The sequence below is a fragment of the Staurois parvus genome, unplaced genomic scaffold (genome assembly GCF_062004578.1).
Source record: "Staurois parvus isolate SC_StPar_1 unplaced genomic scaffold, SC_StPar_1.0 ptg000233l, whole genome shotgun sequence".
NCBI lineage: Eukaryota > Metazoa > Chordata > Amphibia > Anura > Ranidae > Staurois > Staurois parvus.
Window position 1 is genome coordinate 1,841,584 of NW_028318029.1, and position 23,830 is coordinate 1,865,413.

Here is a 23,830-nt window from a genome sequence, read left to right on the forward strand (position 1 = left end):
TGATCCTGACCCTGCACCTGTCTGCCTGGCTGCTGCTGAACATAGCTTATGACCTGACTCTATACTGCCACTGGAAGGACTCCTGTGTTTCCAAGCTCAAGTTCACTACTCCATCTTACTGCCACCTGGACCCTTTCACTACTCTAGCAGTCCCTGTCTCCACTACCATGGGAGCTTGGATAGGAATTGCACAATAGGCTGCCCTTGTTATCTAGAACTCCACAGTCAGGTACGTGACATAAAGGTAGGAATTCAAAAACCTGAACTCTGACCCTTTCTTTCAACAGAGATCAGATGATCAAATGCCTAGACCTTTGTTCATGTTAGCAGCACTCAAGGAGCTTTTTTTCCAGAAAGGCAAGTATTGTAGCTCTTCTATTATCCAGCAAGACTGTACAAATAGCTTTATGTTTAAGTGCATATCCAGCCAAAGCAGACAATGGTTTCACCAGACAATAGTAATAAAAATGAGTAGTAATAAAAACACTCTTTTCCGTAGACTAGGGGAAGGCTAGGACCCCTTTCAGTAAATACAAGCCATCCAACCATTTTTTTTCTATTGTATACAAAAATAATTGGTATAACTGGCAAAACAGGACACTTTGGGAGTATGTAGTTATAAAAGAAATGATCCTGTGAAACTATGTAAATTTGTTCAGTGCAAATGGGAGCAAATTTTCAAGTGGTTCTAAAACAATTTTTTACCTTAATGCTTTCCTTGAAATGTTTAGGTAAAAGTATTGTCCCCTCCATCCCCCCTTACAATTACCTGAACCCTCACTCAATCCAGCGCTGTTCCCATCTGCAGCATCTCTTTTCTCTTACTTCTCAATTTCACAGGCTTTGCTAAGTTAGCCTTGGCTCCTGCTGCTGTCAGTCAAATCCTGTGATGAAGGATTGGGGGTTGGGGTGGGTTCTGAGCCGTGCTGTCTGTGTTTATGGACACAGGGAGTGCAGCTTGGGATTAAGCCCATAGGTGTGCCACGATAGGATGGAACTTCCTATTGTGGCACACTGAGAAGAGGAGTAGCCAGGATCACCATTGGAGCACCCAAGAATAGGAGGTTAGGGGCATTATGTGCAATTCAATTGCACAGAGAAGGTAAGTATAAACCTGTTTGTTATTTTTAAAAGTGAGTTTACAATCACTTTAATGTTATTAGGCTATTTTCTCTCCAGGTTGCATGTTATTCTTCAAACAGAATACAGTGAATCGGGAAAATACTGCATTACATTCACTAGATAGAGCTGATGATCATAGAATAAAAGTATTTATTTTCTTTTATCTTGTGGCCATAATGTGGTATTTTCCTGATTCAGTCTTTTCTGTAAAAAGAATAACATTTGACATGGAGAGAAATAGCCCAGCCACATTCAACCCCCCCCCCCCCCCCCCCCGTTCACACAAATTAATGTGTATGCAGCTTCACAGGACAAATAACTCTATACATTTGCTATAAATACACCCCTTTGTATTTCATTAATAAATTTAAGGTGAGGGTTTTGCATCTATAAGCATTAAAATAATTAGTTTTAGGTGTTGATACAGTGATCATGGAACAAATACAAATGGGTTACTGGGATCCTATAGATAATGTACTGTAAAGCATATGAACTAGTTTTACAGTATAAACACCCAAAACACACACACAGAAGTACTAATTTGGAAGAAAAAAATCTGTTCATTTTCTCAGTATTCTTTGCTCTGGTGCAACTGTGCATGGTATCTAATCAGCTTCCAATTTCAGCTTGTTCAATTACCGTTATGCTTTGGCAATAGAACCTGGAAGTTGACGTGTTTCTTTACACTAGATTTTGCACTCTTTAGTTTTAGTAAATAAACTTTTTTTATGAAACTGACTTATATGATTCAAACTTTATAAAAGGCCCTATAATTGGTCATTATTTGATTTTGCCTGTAAACTGTAGTCTCAGTGTTTTCAGCACCTATATACAAAGCATATTTCACGCTTCCAATGAGTTGTTTGAAGCCCATAGTGGGTTGAGAACCTTGGATGTGTCATGTACAGCCCCAAAACGTCACTGAAGTAAATTGTCCTCTCCTCCACTGCTGCTTCCCCCTGCCATTTTTGTCTCCACAGTAGCCTTTGCTTTGTAGAGCTTATGAACAATATCTGTAAACACTGCTCAGGAGCTCAATAAGGAAATTAATTGTAAAATTGTTACTTTGTGTTTCCTTTTAAGCATTTTCAGGCATTCCCATTGATGTCTGATGGCCAAAAGTAGAACAAAAGAAAAGAAAACTGGAGTGTATCTGGGTGTCTGATCACTCCCAAAAAAATATAAAATATTTTATGGCCATGTCCTAATTATACCAGTCAAAAATTAAGGGAAGGAAATGGGGGAGAAATTTCTCCCCCGTTTCCTTCCCTTAATTTTTAACTGATGGCCAAAAATGCCCAAATCTGCCTCAAAAGCAGCTTAGGCTTCGAGCTGCAGGTGTCTCAGTGCTCATATGTGATCAGTCACCATTGTAATACATAGGATTTGGGATGCTGGGCATTTCAAAACTTCTAGCTACAAAACGCTCAGGTGTGGAAGGGACCTGAGGGGTATACAGGTGTAAGAACAGAATTGGTAAAGAACCCTTCATAAAGACCTCAAATGAAGAGCTAGATGTTGCTTAAAACACGTTTTCAACATCCTCAGCTTGCAAAAGCCCGTCAAAAGCTTATAGGATATACAGTACTCCCATTAAGATCTGAAAATCTTTCATTTGTAAAAGCTTTTTGAAATTGATGTAAACTGGTGTTTACAAACAAAGACCAAAAATTGCTGTCCATGTTTAGGGCCTTAGTGATCAATAGGGTATTAGTAGCTGACAGAATTTCAATACATTGTGCGTTGAAAAATGACTAACCTGATTTTAATCTTATAAAAAAATGTAATGCTGGTATGTTTAGACATTCCCAAACTTGATTTACTGGTAGTAATATCTACACTATAACTAGCAGTTCTGCTAATATTATAGAAAATTAATCAAGTACTGTCTGTCTTTTGGGAAAAATGCACATAAACAAGTTATATCTCTGAACACTGAAAACGTAATTATTTTAAGCTGTGAAAGTTACCTTAACTCCAGGGAAAAATTTGGGTATACTAACAGACAGGATGCCGAATAACAGCATAATAAGCACAATAGGAACTCTAGTTTTCTTAAATCCCTTGTTGGACCACATCTACAATGTTCTGCTTCATAAAGCACTGCAGAGAAACTACAAAATTGTTGTTCTCTCAAGCTGGGTCTAATGTTGTAGCTGCTTTCATGGAGGAGACATTTTCATGATCTGTTTGCTGTCTCAAATATAAGAGACATGAGAACATAATCTGATTTTCGGGAAGGTACATTTGATTTTTGCAAGCAGAAGAGGTCACGAGCCAAATTTTTTACTTGTTGGGTATGTTAATCAGAAAGTATGTATTTTAATCTTCATGACTTATTTAATACAACTACATCACTTTGTGGTCATTTGATTGCAAAGATGCTTTCAATATAGTGTAAAAAGCACATAACATGACACATATTTTTTAAAGCACATTTTAATTGCCAATCTGTTTAATATTTAAAAGTTGTTTGGAAAAAGTGCAGCACATACATATGGCCCTATATAATAACACATAACACACATGGAAAGAGATAGACCTCTACATTTAGGATTTAAAGAAAAAAAATAAGTAAGCCCTATGTCTGAAGACAGAACAGACACTGTATTCAACCATTGTAAAATAAATCTTTTTTTTAGCTTTTTTCCGGATATCTTTTGAGACAATTTAGGAGCCATCACTTTTGGAAGAACAATACATATTACATAATAGTCATTTAAAGACATCTTGCATAGGAAAGTAACATATAACTAAATTTTCCATATTAGGCCCTTCACTTGATTTATTAAACATGTGGGAATTTGTAGTTCTTTTTCAATAATTTCAGGATACTAGCTAGTTTGGTCTCTAACAGAGATGGAAAAACGTGGACACATGTCATTTCCTATAATAGTCACTACTGTTAGGAGGAGTGTCTGCAGTCTGCACCTGTTTCTAAGTAAGAATCATATGGGTACCGATTTAAATTTTAGCACATTGTACTCTTTGTAATATTGTGTCACTTATTGAATATTTCTATTTGTTGTCTAGATTTTGAGCAAACATGGCATATAACATATAACATAAGTTTACATTGTCTTTATTCATTTCCATTTCCCTTGACATTTCCTTTCTTATCCTGTTAACTATACTGTGTTCTCTGCTAGACAAATGCCATTGTCCTTCTAAATAAGAAGCAATGCCACGCACACAACCTCTCTGGAATGATGGTATGCAAGGCAGCCAAAGGCATTGTTTCTTGACATTCAGCTCTATATTTAGCAGTGCTCTCATTTTCTGACATACTTCATTTTGCATGGTTTTCCACAAAAAAGAAAGGCATATGCATGACTAATATTACATGGGAAATCAAGTTGCATTATTTTCATAAAACAGTTTTGACTGCAAGCTTTTCAGTGCACAATAGTTAAAACCCAACTTAAGTTTCATATTGTTTCTAATCTTCGGAAAATATTTTAGCAGATCGCTTTGGAATCTTGGAAGTTAATACTTACTTTCTCATCACCAATGTGTTCCACTTCCCATCCTGTATTCTTGTACATTCAATGCCACTCCACTTCCTGGATGGATGACACCCAGCATCATCCAGCCTACCATCACTCTGCCTGGGTTCACTGTTGAATTTTTGGTAATCCACACATGTTCATTCCCCATCCCAAGCAGCAATGAAAACATATTGCTTGCTGGGAACTATAGTTTTCAGATCGAAGACTGTGTTAGAACATTACAATGCGCCAGTGCCATAAAAGCCCATACACAGCCCCTATACAATACAGGGAGAAGGGAGCAGTCTTAGTTACATTACTGCAAATAAATTAAGGAATTATATCTAATGATAAACTAACTAAACATGAGGAGGTGTGCATTGATCTCAGAATTGGGCTTTAATGACCGTAGCACAAAGCTATGTAAAAGATATGTAATAACAGCACACTAGCTTTGCTTGGTAGATTATCATTATAATCATGCTTTTCTGTGGGTCTCAAATCCAGGGAACACAGGTATAGAATTTTAATTACAGAGAAAATATTTTGCATTTATCATGGGGTGCCATAGGCTGTCTTCTGGCCAGAAAAGCCATTATTTTTCATCCATTACAAATAAATAAGTAATCCCTAACAGATCTTTAAATGGTTGCTAAGGAATATAGAATAGATATTTGAATTAGTTCATTAAATGTGTTTGCTTCAAAAGGCCATTAACAGGGATGTTTTTTTGCTGTACTTGTGTTTCTGTGGACACGCCACCCTATCATCACTGTTAATGCATGGCCTTCAATCCACATAACCCTTCAATTGTTTAAACATCTCTTGTTTAACAAGAGTTGTATAAGTTCAAAAGCCACTCACTGATTAGTGAATTCAAATTGATTCAATGAAATATTATAGTGTAATCAAAAATGTATTTCAAGACATATACTGTATATTCAATACTCCTGCACAAGGAACAGACATTTATGTAAACATTTGTAAAAGGCACCCCACTCCCCAATTCTTAATAATCATTGACCAAATCAGTCTGGCATGGAACAATTTTTCAGAAAAACTTTAATAAGAAAATAAATAATAATGTATAATTATAACATTCCTTTTAGATTACATCGCCAAACCAAGATTGTACAAATGGTTATTCATCCTCTCTATAACCAATAAGCCATTTATAAATGTTTTGCAAGGAAAAGGAGGTCCTTGTTGCACTGATTTTTTTAAACAATAGTCAGAAACCATTATATATGAAAAAGTATGTGCATTCTGGGGATGTAACATGTGCACCTACATGCATATTTGGAAGAATATAAGCTAATATTTGCAATTGTAAAATGAACAGTTTTACTATTTAACACTTTAGACACAACACGCTTGTAGCTGATTGTATTTGTTTCCTTTTGTGGTTAGAATTTTGTTTTTTTTATTAACTGCACTGACATATTCTCCTTAACACATAAGAGGTGAACACTAGGTTAGAACACTCTTTGGTATGTTTTGGGGAACATTATATAGTACTCTATATTTTAGGGAACAATATCTAGCACTGTATATGACTTGCCTGTGGCTTACTTTTAACAGTGTCCAGTGCAAGCCCTTTTTTAATGTTGTATTGTATGAAAATTGGTGAATGGTTTAAATTCATTCTTTGTAAAAACCATTTTATTAAATATGTTGCAATTGTGTATACAACAAATAATATTAAACACATAAACTGTACAATGCAGACAAACGCTTTGCATATACTGTATGTATGTCAATTTAGTAATACATACCAACATTTCTTGATACACAGAGCTTACTACATGCAGATCATCGCCACCCTCTTCCCATGCAACAGATGAGACACAGAACTAAAAGAACTTAAGCGAAGAAACACACAGACAACAAATATTACTGTCATATGCGTCAACATAAAAAAGGAAATAAAATAATCCCATAAAGCAGCCATTCGAGAAAAAAAAAAAAAGAAACCTCTTACACAAGTTGTAGAAACATAGAATAAACAAAGATTATCCAACACATACATAACATAGTCATCATTTACAAAAATAAATTCAGCCTTAATTTCAACCAGTCAACTGGTTCGCTGGGCACGCAGCCCTGTATGTAGACTTTTATGACAATGGATTGGGACTCTTTACCTGAAGTTGGGACACCAGCCCCACACAGGTTACAATGAAATCTATGTTGTGCAATTTTAATTATACATTGGCTAATTTCTCACTTTGTAGAACATAGTAGAGAATGTCTGCTAATGTGCTTCACTGTCATGAGAGGGACAAGCATAGCATAGATGTGAATGATAACTATGAGCAGTGAATGTAGCTTAGCAGCAAATGTTCTCAACAGTCGAAGCAGCTCACATTTAAATCATTGTGAATAGATTTCAGAAATAAACTGTTGCAGTAAATCCTTCATAAGCAAACATGTTGATCCCATACACAGCTGTAAAACATTGTGGATTAAAAGAAGCAATACATTTTTAGCAGACACTGTGCAAAAGCAGAAAAAAGCAAAGGTACCCGTTTCTGCCAACTAAAACAGCCAACTAAAGGTTATAGTTTTTCCACTTAAGATGTCCAAGTGGACAGATATTTTAATCTGGTACGGATTACTCATGGAAGCGTACCTTCTCTATGCATGTATACAGAATGACCTCATTGTATCTTGTATACAATGGATGGACAACTTACTGGAATTAGTAACTGTTACATGTGAGGAACCCAATGCCTTTGTGAAAACCTAGTCACACGACAGACATAAAATAGGCACCTAATGACTTCAGATTCGCTTGAAAGTTCTCTTTCCACATAAAGTGGATTTGTGTAAAATATGCCACAACCTAAGCAAGGCACCTTTAACATGTAAATTCTGGTTCCTGAAGGTATCATGTTAGGATTATGCAGAATTTAGTGTGGAAAATAATAATACTACTGGACTCTGCATGCTCAGCAAATAGAAAAAAAGTAAAACATGGTGTTTAGTTACTACTTGCATTACTGTTTCAAAAAATGTGGACACAGCAAACAATGTGCCCATGCTTAGCAAACTTAATTTGCAGGAACTGCCAGAGTTGAAACTGATCTCAAAATGGAGGCAGCCTTTTTGCAAGCTTAAAAGCTACTTGAATGACCAATTTACTAATAGTGGTGTTGGTCTGGTTTTTTTTTTTTAAATATTGGAAGAATCCTCAGTATTCTCTCAAATATTTATTTAGGCCACGAGGTGGCCACCTCCTTCCTGAGCTGACAATGGGTGCACTTTAACATGAGCTTGGTAAAATTAAAAAGGAGTTTTTCTTTTTGGAATAAACGTTAGCTAGCAGAACAGTTGCTCGTTATGTTGATAGTTTTAACTATGAGGAATTATAGATGAAAAATGAGCCTTAATTCAGGCCTACAAGGCCTACAGAATTCTATGGACCCACCATATTAAAAAGCAAGTGGGTCTTGCTTACTGGGTAAGGCAAATGTCACCATTACCAGTAAGCCTGTGATATGTATAAAACACACACAAAAAGGAAAGTATAGGGTGTATCAAACACTAGTCTCAGCCTATTTCTCACTGGGCGTGTTTGACATATATCCCTCTAGTATTTATCGCCAACTTCTGAAGCACAACATCTGCTGTCACACTTGACCAGTATTTAAGTCCTGTTTGAATAATCGTGTTTAGAGAGTAGCGGTTTGAAGGCTTCCTGATTCCCTGATTGCTTTCGTAACTAAGCCACCTGAAACATTCAAGTTCTAGAGGAACGCAATCCCTGCAAAAAGGTCACAGACAGTGGTGCAAGCAGCCTTGTAAAAAAGGTTAGAGAAATCCTTTATAGCGCAGTTTACAGCGTCTAACTATAAATTACTTAATATTTGTGTGCTACAAAATAGAACTTAAACACATGGATTTCGCTGTAATTGGACTCAAAAGGGGGGAAAGGGTCATTGTCAGCAGGCAAGGTATCAAGTGTACTTGTGAAGTATGTCATTCACATGAAGTGTCACAGTCACGGATAAGATATTAAAAAGGCATTCCATATCTGGTAGGGCATTCCATGGTCTGAGTTTAGCTGGTTCCCCAGGTGTCTTCTAGTGAAGGGAGGAGATACACACTGAGTTTTATCCATCTTCAACATATTGGTTCTGGAACAGCAAAGAGCCAGTGCGTATTTACTTTTTTTGTTTCTTTTTATATTCCTTTTAATACAAACACTGGAGTTTGGACAGTCTGGCGGGGATAAAATGCTCAAGTGTGCCAAGGGCTCAGTGAGTCACAACACCCTTAAGGGTCTGGCTATGATGTCTTACTCTTAGTGACTGGTTTACCCCCGTTCATTATTGCAGATGCACTTGTGCTTTTACTTGGTGTCACACGGGCCTTTGGCACTGTCTCTCCAACATCATGCAACGACGGCTCTCTGTACATGGCAACTGAAAAGAAAAGCATATAAAAATGTAAGTTTAAAGGTGTAAAGAGAATGTTTTTTTTATATATATATATATATACATACACACACACACACACACACACACACACAGTACACAGACACACATATGTGCTAATAGTTTCAAATGTGTTACTATGTAAAAAAGTAGCTATATTTTATATGCAGATGATGTGCTTTGTTTCTTTCTAGTGCACGCTCTGCACACATCTGTGGATCCTTTTGGAAGCAAAATGATTCACGGAATACTATACAATTTGTAGATGGTTTACCCCATAACTGATTTTAGCTATTAACTGGTTATGCTGATTACAAGGGCAGAAGCAGAGATAGACAATACAGGAAGAACCTACAAATCTGTATATCAAAATACCATGAACAGTATAGGAACACAGAAAATATTACCTAAATCCAAATGTGTACTGGCTAAAGGATACACAATAATTTGCAAAAGCCTAAATGAAGATACACATTGTACGCAATATTTTATAAATATGCATATGCACTATACAAGAAATAAAACTTAACAATATTTATTGTACATCCTATACAGGCTTTTGAAATATCAAATGACATCTGCAGATAAATATACACAGATAAGACTAAGTGTCTCCCTACAAGGATTTTAAGTAAAAGGATTTTAACTCCTCTCTGGGATTGTCCTCTGTAGCAACTCATTCAGCTACTAACTGTTTCCTCATCATTCAAGTTTTAATCAACATTCAGTATCCCATATGACCCAGAAGATTGCAGGATGTAATAGACCTCCCTCTAACCATCATAGCACCCTACACAATGCAGAGGACAGTGCTGTACCAGTGCCAGTCTCTGCATTATTGAGGTTCACCCACCACTAAAGAAGATCCAGGAAGAAAGAGAACGTTGATCATCATCTGTAAAAAAAAAATATTGCCTAGGGAGGAGAGTTGACTACATTGGAATGCCTGCAGACAAGAGTTGGGCTTTAATACTAAGACAAATCTAATGATATTGCATATTGGACATAATGGAAATTGGTCTATTAATCAACAAATTAAATTTGAGGGCCCCCAGATAATAAATATAATGTTCGTTCATTTGGGGGCTGATCTAAAGCATAGGACTATTTACCTACTCCACGATCCAGTGACAGCCAGTGGTCTTTTCCTCTGCTGAAACATGGGTGGCCACTAACACCACATTGCTCAGTCTGCTGACTACACTACAATGGCAACTCAGCCGGAGCCTGCACCTGATAATTCACTAGACCTAACCAGCTTGGAGGCAATCATGGAGGTGATTACTACCTGCCACAACATTCTGTCCACCAAGACAGAGCATCTGCAAACGGATGTTGACTTGATCTGTTGTGATCTCAATTCCTTTTGGGATTGGATTTTATCAACAGAGCAAAAAGTGAGGAATGTAGAAGATGTTCATTCTTATATGGGGTCCCTACACAGCCTGCAAAGTAAAGTGAAGTCTCTGGAGGCCAGAGAGGAGGACGCAGAGAATAGAAATTGACACAACAATCTCCAACACTTTCTTTAGTTTTCTAGGGTAGGGGTTTGTTATTTGTCAGTGCTTACTGCCTTTCTATGCCTATTTTCTAATGTGCCACAGGGCAAGTGGGCTCGTCTCTTAACTATGACTGTTACAGCTGTCTATCTGGATCCTAGCTTAATTGAGTTTCCTGGGTTATGGCTTTAGTTTTCCAGAACCAAACCCATAATTGTATCTCCTGTCAGGAGATTAAACTCCCTTAAGAAGTATTCCCTTGTCTTCCAATTTCTCAAATACCACTGACCCCACATTTGTATTCCCCAAGAAACACATTTGCTGTGCAGGAGAGTGATGACTCTCAAGAAAGCATGGGTTGCACATTACAATAATGCTACATACGCCACAAATGCAAGGGGGTTAGTCCACAAATCAGTGCCATTCCACTTACTTCATCTTAAGCTGGATCCAGAGGGAAAATTTGTTCTGCAATATACTGAAGAGGAATGTGCTGACTTGGTTTTGATGGGATTGTATCTGCCCCCTCTGGCTAGACACAGACATTCCAGAGGTTGACAGCTATGTTAGCCCAATATCTTACCTCTAATCCTATTATCGTGGGCAAATTTACCATTACGCCTAATCTGAGCCTGGATAGACAGGGATCTGTGGCTGATGAGGATTTATAGAGTTGGGCTGTGGTATAAAAAGCCCATCAGAGAGGGCAGATACATGCCACTCTGCTACATATAGATCAAATGTGTCAAACACAAGGCCCACAGGCCAAATCCAGCCAGCCAGGCCATTTCATGTGGTCTTCACACCTCTTTTGCAGCTGTGGCACCCCCTGATCTCTGCCCCCACCATGTCTCAGCAGCTAGTAGCACAGAGGAGGACAGAAGTCCTCCACCAGATCCTACTCTTCTCCATGCAGCCAAAGAGAGGTGTGTCTTGTCTCTACGCCTCCCCCTCCCCTCTCAGTCGGCAGCAGAAAGGAGGAGAGAACTCCTCCTACACATCTTACACCTCACTGTGCGGCTGCAGCACCCCCTCATCTTCACCTCCCCTGGTCTCAGCATTCAGTAGATTCTGGCAGCTAACCCCAGCCTTCCTCTGATCCTCCTCCATTCCCTGAACTTTCTGCTTCCCAACTCAGCCCCCAGGTAAGGATGGGGGGGGGGGGCTCTTGACATCTGATATAACGGGAAAATCTGGAAATGTACTTATAATTATTGTAAGAATAATACAATTCTATGCCTATTGAAAATGAAAACACACCTCTGGTATCATCCACAAGAAACTTTATTGGAAACTGCTCAGACAGAACACCATGGCACAACCATATTCTGTCTGAGCAGTCTTTATTAAGGTCTTTTGTGGATGATACCAGCGATGTGCAACCAACTTTTTCAGACTTGCATCATCTGGTACAGGAGTGGAATATGTGCCGGTCTACACCTGCCCTATTTTACCATGAGGTATCTCTTATCACATACCTGTTTATTTACAGTTGTCTTTGACTGCTGTGCCAGGGAGTATTGTATGGAGGCTGTCATGGTAATGGATCTCTGATCCCGCTGTCAAACCTTGGATCCAAACCGCTATTTTTGGCCTATTGGTGCTTTAAATCTGACAACGCCTCTCCGGGCACTCTCTAGAACATGTTCTAAGCTTACACATGGGGAGAAAACAAGGCTTTGATTGGAAGAATCTGCAGGAACCATAATTCAGATCTTACTCAGGCAGAGGTTACAGAACAACTGTTAATAAGCAAATATATCACTCTTTTTGTCCCACGTCTTTTCTGATTTACAAGTGGCTTTTCAGTAACTAATGCTAATCCATACTGTACTTAACCAAGAAAAAGATGTTACTTCAGTCGCAACGTATTTTTGAGAAAGGTGAAAGAAATGGTAAACTACCAGCCTGGCTTGCATAAGGGCCCATTAGTGCCACAGCTAATACTGAGGACCCATCTCAGACATTACTTTCTTCCCCCAAACGTATTAATAAATGCTTTGCATTATACTATCATACCCTGTATACCTCCGACTTCCAGGCATTGGCTCAATATCTTGACATTATTAATTTACCAACTCATACCAAGACCCGAGGTACACAACAAGATCCCCTATTCTGGTCTAAGAGGTGCAGACCGCCATCACTCCTATCCAGTCAGGGAAACATTGGGGCCCGATCGTCTCCCAACAGAATTGTTTAAAACCTATCCTGAAGCACCCATCCTTCATAAGACCCTGGATGAGGCTCTGAGAGAGGGTACCTACCTTGATGTCTGAAGCGATTACAGTGATCATTCATTCCTAAGTTGAGTAAATATCTGACCTGCTGTGCCTCATACCGCCCAATTTCTTTTTTGAATGTTGATGCAAAAATATTTGCAAAAATTCTAGTGAATCGGCTGATAAATGTTATGTCCTCTTCAGTACACCCTGACCAAACTGAGTTCATGCCAGGCAAGGGAACAGACATCAGTATTCAAAATCTATGTATTAATATCTCAGCAGTTTTATATGGCAATTTGATTAATGGCTGAGAATGCTTTACTCTGCTCCTACAGCATGGGTGTGTATCAGTAATATACTGTCCCTATTGTTTAACCTACAAATGGGTACAAGACAAGGTTGCCCACTTTCGCCTGGGCTATTTGCCCCATGCGGATGATCTAGGTGATGCTACTTCATCACTATGTTCCATTTTAGAGATAATCAACTCCTTTGGCTCTAATTCTGGTAAAAAAAAATAATTGGGAAAAAGCACTTCTCTTCCCACTTGGGTTTCTAAATATAAATATCTTGGGGCTGAGATGCAGGCAGACCCTTCCATCTTCATTTTGGATAACCTGCAACCTTTGCTGCATAATTTCTCTTAAAAGAATGCTAGCTGGATTTCTCTTCCTTTGACTGCCATGGGTAGGTCATTATACCAAAATCCTTTCTTGTTAGGTTAGATAGTGTTATTGCAACATTTATTTGGGCATGGAAAACTCCCAGGCTGATAAAATCAGCTCTATATCATCCCCTCACCCTTGGGGGTGAATGCTGTTACTGCCAATCACAGCGGTTACATGATCTTAAAGGGCATAGATGAGGCATCAGGAAGGGGTTAAGCTAGTGCACAGAGTGTATTATACCCCACAGAGGCTGTCTCACATCTAACACACACAGGAGTCTGTCACAAATGCTCCATCGAAGTGGGTTCCTTTCTTCATATTCAATGGACCTGTTCTAGATTACAGGATTACTGGAGGGGAGTGGTGTCCACTCTGCATGCAGTGGTGGGGATGGCAGTCCCTGTGGATCCTCCTATATTTTTCCTGGTAATGACTAACCATGAAATCTTGCTCTGCCAAATTGCTTATCTTTTATGTTGCCTTTTATGCCAGATGAGAAATATTTAAAAATGGAAATTACCCTCACCCCCAACTGTTGCTGAGTGGAAGACAATGATTAATATTGTCTCACCTATATACAATCTCACCTATGTTAGTCACAATTGTCCTAAAAATTTCAATAAAACCTAAGGAAACTAGATAGATTCTAAAGACATAACTGTCTAATGAAGGATATTCAGTTTTTTTCTTTTAGGAATTGTATTCCAGTATTCTCTGACAATGCCTTGATGTACTTCCCTTTGTTCATTATAGCTGGAGTATGCATGCCCACCCATCACCCCCTTCCGACCTCCTTTTCCCTTTTCCCCACTACCCCCCTCACTGTTTTTCTACAGTAGGATCACACAGGAGCGGTGGGGGAAATTGCATGCAACTTAAACAGGAATTGCACCACATTCCTGTTCAAATTGCATGTAATTGTTTGCAGTATGATTTGAGCCCATTCATTTTGTATGGGCTCAAACTGCACCACAAAGATATGTTTCAGTATTGGGAGAATTTGTACGAGTACTCGTGCAGGTACCTGGTATCAGTACTCTGTATTGCTGCAACCCTAATTTTATTGTATAGTTTACTAAACACCTCATTAGGACTTTTCACTGTAATACATAGTGAAAAGTGTTATCACCCCTTATCATCAGCTTTTCATCATTTAATAAATGTACACATTAGCCTTTAAAAGTTTGCACAGTTGAAACAGTACAAAAATGGTGTTAAAAATTATTTACATACATTTTAGTTTCTTTTGTCTGCCTGTATAATATTAGATTTCTTACAATAGTATAATAAATATTTTTTTCATAAAATATTGATACTATATTATTACACAATAGAGAAATCATATAAAAACCAAAAAATATCTAGGGTAACACAAAAATACTGGTCTTCTTTTATATATAAAAATAAGAATTGTTTAGAGGTCTTTGAGATATTGAATGCAATTTTTAGGCCTTGATTTGCATTATACCGAAAACTAAACAGGATTTCCTCTGGGCCGTAAAAAATCTTATTACCAGATACTGTAATCTAATAATCGAAATAACATTTTCTGATTAAGTTTTAGAATATAGATAATATTAGGAGATAACAGAGCTTTATCACTACTGAATTCACAAAATTCAATTACTTTTTATAATAGAGTGATGCCTAAAATGTGTTGCAACAATTATAAAAATAAAAAGAATAAAATAAAAATGTCTACATGATGCAATTTTGTTTCCAGATCTTTACAGTTACAGATTCTAGCTTTTACAACAAGGCATTGTTTGGATACGTTTGCGGCCCTTTACGTACACATGTACTTACAGTATGTACTACAGGTTAACATACCCCCTGCTTATTTTCATACCCAAACACTGACCTCAGGTGCAGCAAAGGCCAACCCCAAAATGGATAATGTAAAAATCTGTCCCTCTCTACCCTCCGTGCTGCAGTGTGCAGGTGTAGCTATAGGCTTCATAGAGACAAAGTACACAGCCCAACTATCACCTCAGGCAACCTACATGGCATATGCTAGATCACCATGGTTGATAGCCAGCTGGAATGGCAGTGATTGGTGGGTGGTGCTGGGCATGGAGGTATAAAGCAGACTCAGCAACCAGCCGTGAGGTGCCCATCACCTTTCAGGCATTGCTGACATGATGGTGCCAGGTTGCCCATGAAGAAAACTTCATGATTAAATTAGATTCAACAGCACTGGAATACAGTAAAACAATAGTTGCAATGAAACTTTGCAAGGTGAACTGTTGACCTAACACAGTATGTTTTGATTTTATTCAGGCCAGCTTTAAAGTGATTGTAAAGATTCTGATATTTTTTTTCAAATAACAAATATGTCATTCTTTCCTGCTCTGTGCAGTGTTTTTGGACACAGCAGCCACGTTCCTCTTCTTCTCGGGTTCCCTGCCAGAACTCCAGGCCCCTCCTCCCTGCTGAGTGCCCCCAGAGCAGAGCTCTCTCTGTGTGTCTATGAGATACACATAGTGCAGCTCAGTTCTGCCCCCGCTCCCTCCTTACTGGCTGTGATTGGCTCCTGCTGCTGTGTCTCAGGCAATGAGGAGGCAGAGACCCGGGAGAGCTTCTGCTCTTATGCACATTGCTAGATTGGGATCGGGTTCAGGTGAGCAAAAGTGGAGGCTGAGGGGGGAGCTGCACACTGAGGGTTTTTTACCTTCAGGCTTTAGGACCACTTTAATCCTCCCTTCTTCAAACCCTTAGGGCTAGTTCACACTAGATGCAGTTCAGTGTACTTTTTTTCTGCATCAAAAATGCATGCACAGTGTTTTCCATGTATTCCAATGGTCCTAGTTCACACTAGTGCAGTCAGTTCCAGTCAGTTTGTAGTGCAGAAAAAAAAGTAGAACATGCTGCATTTTTTCTACACATAAGTGTATTGGAACATAGCAAACTGCATCAAAACTGGAGTGTGGTGTGAACTGTAAGCAAAAACGTATCCAGAATGTATCCAGAGTGCATTTGTGTAGTGTGAACTGGCCCTTAAGCTTGCAAGGACTGTTATATATAATTTTGTTTTTTTTGCACCTGGCACTTTTGGACAATATTAATTTGTAAATTTTCACTTATTGATTTGGAAAATCATTTATGTGGGTAGACATTTATGCACTGCACTGTTTTGTTATTTATATATGAATTTAGTGTCACATTCTTTTTTGTGCAAGCTGCTCCCAACTCTGTAGCGCTCGCCATTTATTTTCAATTTGCAGGTATTTAACTGGAAGTAATCGTATTCACTATTCTACAGATGGCAACTAAAGGAAGCATTTGAAATATAATGGGCAAAATATGGAACAGCGCATTAAATATTTTCAGGTCAATATTATGACTTAAAGGAGTATTGGGCCAGAGAGGGAGGAGCCTGAGCATGGCGGCAAGGCAGAGTGTGGTGTGAGCACTCTCCGACAGCCACCCTTCCTACCTTCCCTGGTACCCACGAGAGCTGCGGAGGATGTTCGTCTACTCTCCAGAGAGTTGCCCGTGAGAGGGGTGGTCGCGGAGGAAGGAATAGAGGCCTGGTTGGGTGAAAGAGGTGGCAAGGCAAGGCACCTGTGATGATCGCTGTCGGACAGCGGCGGTCTCTAGATGGAGTGCCGGGTTGCCGGGAGACGGAGTGACGTGGAGACCACGTGGTCTGCCGCAGAGGAGCGCTGGGAGGTGGGGAAGCAGGCCAGCATCCCAAGAAGGGAGAAAGACGCCAGTTTATCCCCGGCTCAATTCGGGTGAACATAGAGGCATGAGACCCGGAGGAATCCCCCCCAAAGAGAGGACATACTCCAGGGGAAGCTAACCACCAGAAGGGGAGCCTGGAGCCACCTCACTGAAGAAATAAGAAGAAAAGGGGAACATGAGTGAGTGCAGTGGGGCTAGAAGGATGTCTGTTTGCTGTGTAATGTAGAGGGGGGTGATTCCCAGTGAGTCTGAAGGAGGAGAAGATAAAGTGGGAAGTAATCAGCCCTAGAAGATATAAAATTCAAGGAAAAGGATATAGAAAAAGGAGCAGTGGATCAATAAAAAACCTTTAAATCTATCCCAGCGATTAAATAAATAAATACATGAGAGAAGCAAGTCTCACCTGCGGCATGAAAAATAAAAGTGTTAAAGGAAGTGGGCCTAAGGGTTCCCAAACAGGTACGATTCTAAAATATTCTTCACAGGGGAATATGCCCCCAGAAAGATCTCAGGCAGCAAGTGAAAGAAGCAAAATGGAAATCAGTATGGAAAATAGTCCTAGGCTATCCCTGGGAATGGTTAATAGCAGCCAACAAACGACAGAGCGAATGGAGGTGAAAGAACATGAAGAGGAACTACAAATGCCAAATAAAAAAGAAATGGCAGAAATGTTTAAAAAATTGAAAAAATCAATAAAGCAAGAGATGGGGATAATTCAGAAAGATCTGGGGCAATTGTTAACTAGAGTGGAAGAAAAGGAGGAAAAAGTTAAAAATCATGCCCAAATTATCTCAAAAATGGAAAAGTGGACATTAGAAATGAGGAAAGAGCAAAGAAAGCTGTTTTATAAGGTGGAGGATCAAGAAAATAGGGATAGGAGATGTAATCTAAGGATACGGGGAGTACCAGAGATTTCACAAGGGGAAGACCTAAGGGAAACAACACATAAAATGTTAAACACTATAATGGACAGATCTGTTTCTGAGACTTTTAAATTGGATGGTGTTTATAGAGTAGGAAAGTTTCAACAAGAAAGGAGTAAAGTAAAATTGAGAGATATAATTGTACAATTTCATAATTATGGAGACAAAGAAGAGACATGGAAAAAGATCAAAGGAAAAACAAGTATTAAGTATGGAGAAATAAAGATTCAGATTTTTGCAGATTTAGCAGTGGGGACACTGCTGAGAAGGAGATCTTTGAAACCATTATTAGAACAGATGAAAAAACAAAATGCGCAATATAGATGGGGCTTCCCGGCGTGTTTAATTGGTTGGAAAAATGGAGTTACAGCAATTTTGAGATTTCCTGAAGATATGAGAGATTTTTGTGATAAACTTGAATTGTAGAAAATGGAGATACCTGGATGGGAAGAAGAAGGAGAGACATGGACTATGGAAAAAGAGGACTGGCAGCTAATTAGAAGGAAAAATAGAGAATAGAGAAGTGTGTGGGGAGTGGGAGAAGAGATATGGAGGGGGAGGTGTTTTTTTTTTTCTCCTCTTTCTCCTTCATCTCTTTCCAGCCCCCCACTAGGAGAGTATGTGGATATTTATTGAAGTAGATAAATAATGGGTCACTGGGGGTGGGGGGGAGGGGAGTTGTACAGGGGCGGAGCTTCACCTCTAGGCTTGAATCTAAGGTGGGAGTAGGCCCACAAATGATTCATAGGAAAACTATAAGCCTAATAGGGAGGAGGGGGGAGCGGTGGATTGGGGGGGGGAAAGTGGGGCAGGGTGCGGGGGGAGGGATATGGGGGGTGGGTAGTTAGGTTTTCACTCTGCAATGTGATGGGAGACATATTAGTAAAGAGAGAAGGTGAGAGAAGAACGAAAAGAGGAGGGGAGGTAAAAGAAGAATGGAAGAGATACAGTTTGTAACTTATAATGTAAATGGGTTAAATTGCCCTGGGAAGAGATTCAGGATATTTAAAGAGTTACACCATAGATTATCTTCAGTGGTTTTCTTACAGGAGACACATCTGGAGATTGAGACAAATGTGAAATTAAATTCTAGACATTATTCTTTGTGGTACTATGCAGATTCCCCAATTAGAAGAGCAATAGGGGTGGCAATAGGGTTTGCAAAGAACGTAAGGTTTGATTTGGAGGATAGAGTGACAGACCCTGAAGGGAGATTTCTGTTTTTAAAGGGCAAATTACAAGAAATAGAGTGTACAGTAGCAAATATTTATTGCCCAAATAAGAAACCGGAGGTATTTTTGAAAAATGTCCTGAAAAAATTGATGGATTTTAAAAAAGGTGGTTTGATTGTGGCAGGAGATTAAATTTTTGTATGGATCCGCTGATGGATGCAACCTCTTCTGTGCAGAGAGAGGAGAGTAGGATTCTGAGATCACTGAAGAGGATGATGTATGAATGTCAATTGGTAGATGTATGGGGAATTAAGCATATGAAGGATAGAGACTATGCTTTTTTCTCACATGCACATGAGATGCATTCGAGACTGGATTATATATTGTTGGAACATCAACTTACAGAAACCTTGGTCAAAGTAAAAATTTAAGTGATGTCAATATCAGATCATGCTCCTGTTACAATGAAATTAATATGGGGAAAAGAGTTGAAAGGAGGAATAATATGGAGGTTGAATGAGACACTTCTCCTGCATCAGGAGACCGATAGAAAAATAAAGGAAGAAATACAGCGATTTTTTGAGGAAAATGATACAGGAGATGTGTCAGTGGCAACTGTATGGGAGGCTCATAAGGCTTATATCAGAGGTATCCTTATTGCAATCGGGGAAAAAAAGAAAAGGGAAAGGAGAGAAAAAATTAAGGGGCTCCTCAAGGAACTCTCTGAACTTGAACAAATGCATAAGAGTAGAATAACAAAAGAGATAACGCAGAGGGTAACAAATAAGAAAAAAGAACTAAATAATTTGTTGGAGGAAGAAAAGAGAAGAGTCTTTAATAAAATGATAAGCGAGAGATATAGATGGGGAGATAGACCTGGAAAGTATTTAATGAGAGCTCAGAGGAAAAAAAAGGCTAGAAATTATATAGAGAAAATAAGAGATTCCAAGGGAGAATTTGTACATTCAACCAAAGATATTGCTAGGGTGTTTAAAGAATACTATAGTAAGCTATATAATATTAACCCCCCTAATTCTATAAATAGTAATGGACCAGGGAAAATCAAAAAAAGACGGACATATTTAAAAAACACAGGATTATCGAAATTAAGCAAAGTGCAACTGAATTCCCTAGAATCAGAAATAACCCAGGAAGAAATACAAGTAGCTTTAAAAAGTACCATGGTTGGGAAAAGTCCAGGACCAGATGGATACACCGTAAGGTATTATAAAAAATATAAAGGACTATTAGTACCCAAATTGAAGATATATAGGAATGCACTGGGGGGAGAGATGAAAATGAGGCGAGAATCCCTACAGGCACATGTGGTTTTTATCCATAAAGAAGGAAAGGATGTTACTCATTGTTCAAGCTATAGACCGATTTCCTTACTGAACACAGATACTAAATTATATGCAAAGGTTTTAGCAAATAGGTTAAAAGATTTAATGCCTGAGTGGATACATATGGATCAGGTGGGTTTTGTCCCAGGGAGGGTAGAGACAATGGGTTGAGATCTTTGCTCCTCATACAGAAAAGTAGGAAAGAGAAAACCCCAGTGGTGGTGCTCTTGATTGATGCCGAGAAGGCATTTGATAGCGTAGATTGGGGATACATGATGGACACTTTGGAAGTATTGGAGATGGGAGTTAGAATGAGAGAGTGGATAAGGAAGTTATATAATGTGCCCTCCGCAGCAATCATGGTTAATGGGGATGTATCAGAATATTTTGGGATGTTAAATGGAACAAGACAGGGGTGCCCTCTGTCTCCATTATTGTATGTTTTGTCATTGTAATCTTTGCTGTCTACAATAAGGAATAATATAGACATAAAGGGAATATGGATAGGAGACACAGAGCATAAAGTCGCAGCTTATGCAAATGATTTGCTGTTTTATGTGGGGAACCCCAGGATAACATTGCCAAACTTATTAAGGTTACTGAAGGAATACGGGGAGTTGTCAAATCTAAAAATTAATCCAACAAAAACTGAGATTTTAAATATAAATATCCCAATTAGAGAGAAATTAAGATACAAGAGGAATTTCCCTTCATCTGGAGAGAAAAAGAATTAAAATACTTAGGAATAAAATTAGCTGTCTCTAATAAGAACTTATATAAATTAAATTATATTCCATTGTTGAATGAGATTTAGGAGGAACTAAGGAAATTAGGAGGAGGAAACCCGTCATAGATAGGTCGTATAAACTTGATAAAAATGGTAATTGTTCCTAAAATCTTATATAAATTTCAAATGATACCAATTAAGCTCTCAGAAGTATATTTTAAAACAATCAAAAAAATTATAACAAGATATATTTGGAGGAATAAAAAACCCAGAATACGTTATGAAAAATGATGTAGAAACAAAGAGAAGGGTGGACTGGGAGTTCCAGATCTTAAAAGATATTACAATTAAGTAATAATGGCGAGAATTTTTGATTGGCCGCGTAACCCAAAAAGGAAAAGTTGGGTTAAAATTGAAAATGTACTTAGCAAAGTTAATTTAAGTAGGATCATATGGGTGCCCACACAATATCGAGGATCAGCAGATAGCACATGTTTATACACTTTAAATGTTTTAAGAGTTTGGGATGTGTTGCACAGACAGAAGGGATGGGAATTTAATTCACTGTTAATGTCATTAGGGGATACAGAGTTTTTCCCACCGGGTAAAAAGGGTATCACAGGAAATTGGATTAGGAAGGAGGATGCACAGTTAAGGGATGTAATGGAGGGGGAGGAAATGGGTTCTTTTAAGGAATTGGAAAATAAAAAGGGAGATGTTTTCAGAAGAATGGATGAGTGGCGGTATAATAACTGAAACACTTTGTAGGGAAGCTTCCGAAACCCTTAAGAACTAGAAAGGATTGGAACCCTTTTGAACGGCTGTTAGAAACAAGGGGAGATGGAAAACACGGAATTGCTAAAATATATAAGATTTTCACTGAAATAGACACAGATATTAGGCCACCTTACATAGAAAAATGGGAAAGGGACATGGGTGTGGTAATAGATGAGGAAAAAAAGAAGAAAATGTATAAATTGATTCATGAAAATGTAAATATGCGGGAAGTAGAAATGAACTATACATTTTTAGGAAGATGGTATATCACACCAAGTGTGGCACATAGGTTAAACTTTGATAATTCACCAATGTGTTGGAGGGGATGTGGTGGTAGAGGCACTATGTATCATATATGGTGGGAGTGTTCAAAAATACAGGAATTTTGGGAGAAAATAGTGCACCTGATTAGGGAAATTACTGAAGTTGATATTATATTAGACCCAGAGACTTTCCTTGTTCATAGTACAGTTATCAGTTGACAAATATAAAAAATCTGGTATATGGTATTATTTGAATGCAGCAAAGGGTTTGATACCCAAGTTTTAGAGATGTGAGGTGCCGAGGGTAGAGGATTGGGTCGACCGAGTGGATCAAATATGTGAGATGGAGAAACTATGCCATATGTATGAAGATAAAATGGAGAGATATTATGTGAGATGGAATAGATGGGAAGAATTTAAAAATATAAAAAGTAAAAATTAAACGTGAAATATAGAGGGGCATAATGTAATGTAAAACATTACCTATCTCTTCAATTTAGAGGGGGTGGGGTCCCAAGAAGACAAGGAAATTGTAGAGTGGATTGGGAGGGGGGGTGAAGAGGGTGGGGGGTGGTGGATAAGAGGATTTGGGGGGAGAGTTTTTGGACGGGCAGGAATATACTGTAAGTACAAGTAAAAGTGAAGTGATAATTGTATTATAAGTGTGTCAATGATTTTTAAAGCATGTGTACTGTATAACTTATATGAAAATTAATAAATATTTAAATAAAAAAAACCTGGAATGAGTATTGTCTGATGGTATGTGGTTCCAAAAAAAACCACATACCAGCAGACAATACTCATTCCAGATAACATCCAGTGTATTCTTGTTGCTGAAGTGGTCAACACTTCTTTAAGGAGTTGAAAATATAATTAACCATCTGTCATTTTGATTTCCACAAAGTTTTTGATATTGTCACATAAAGTTTCAGTAAGAAATTTAAGCTTCAAAGTCAGTTTAATTTCCAATGTATTATCACAGCAGATTCTGGCTCTGACAGCTGAGCCCCTAATCAGATCAGGCTAGCTGAGTTTTCTGCTCTGTAGGTTTGACATTTGATTTGGACAAATGACCAGTGTCAATGTCAGTGTTCTCAAAGACATATCACGTCAAAAAATATTCCAAGTGCTCTTTTCTGTCTTTTTCTTTTTCATTCCAGACCTGATAATTTGTTTACCAGAACATTATGCAATACTCTACCGAACAACTGGACATGCATATTTTTTTTATTCAAGAATATGTGACATACTATACACATTTTACATATTTTAAAGAGTTCTATTTACATTCTTGTTCATATTTTAAAAAAATATGCTAAATATAAGGCCTACTCCAGACACGTTTTTTTTTCATTTTGGATAGAATTAGAACCTCTATCAAGTTTTTATTGCTCTCTTTAGTCCTATCGAGATTTATCCTCCTTTGATATCACCTGTCCCTTGGTCAAGAAGTAATGGGAAATCATTCCAGCTAAGTCATACATAACAATAAAAACA

The 23,830-nt window shown here is 38.3% G+C and overlaps 1 protein-coding gene across 4 annotated transcripts in view; it reads right to left on the reverse strand.

Moving 5' to 3' along the window:
• Nucleotides 1-5,649: 5,649 nt before the first annotated feature.
• FGF14 (fibroblast growth factor 14) overlaps nt 5,650-23,830 on the reverse strand; it is a 705,563-nt gene continuing 687,382 nt past the window's right edge. For all 4 annotated transcript variants that reach the window (XM_089679953.1, XM_089679956.1, XM_089679957.1 and 1 more), the window contains exon 5: nt 5,650-9,037. In XM_089679953.1, coding sequence (XP_089536079.1) covers nt 8,901-9,037 — 137 coding nt within the window. In that variant the 3' untranslated portion in view covers nt 5,650-8,900. The remainder of the gene's footprint in view (nt 9,038-23,830) is intronic.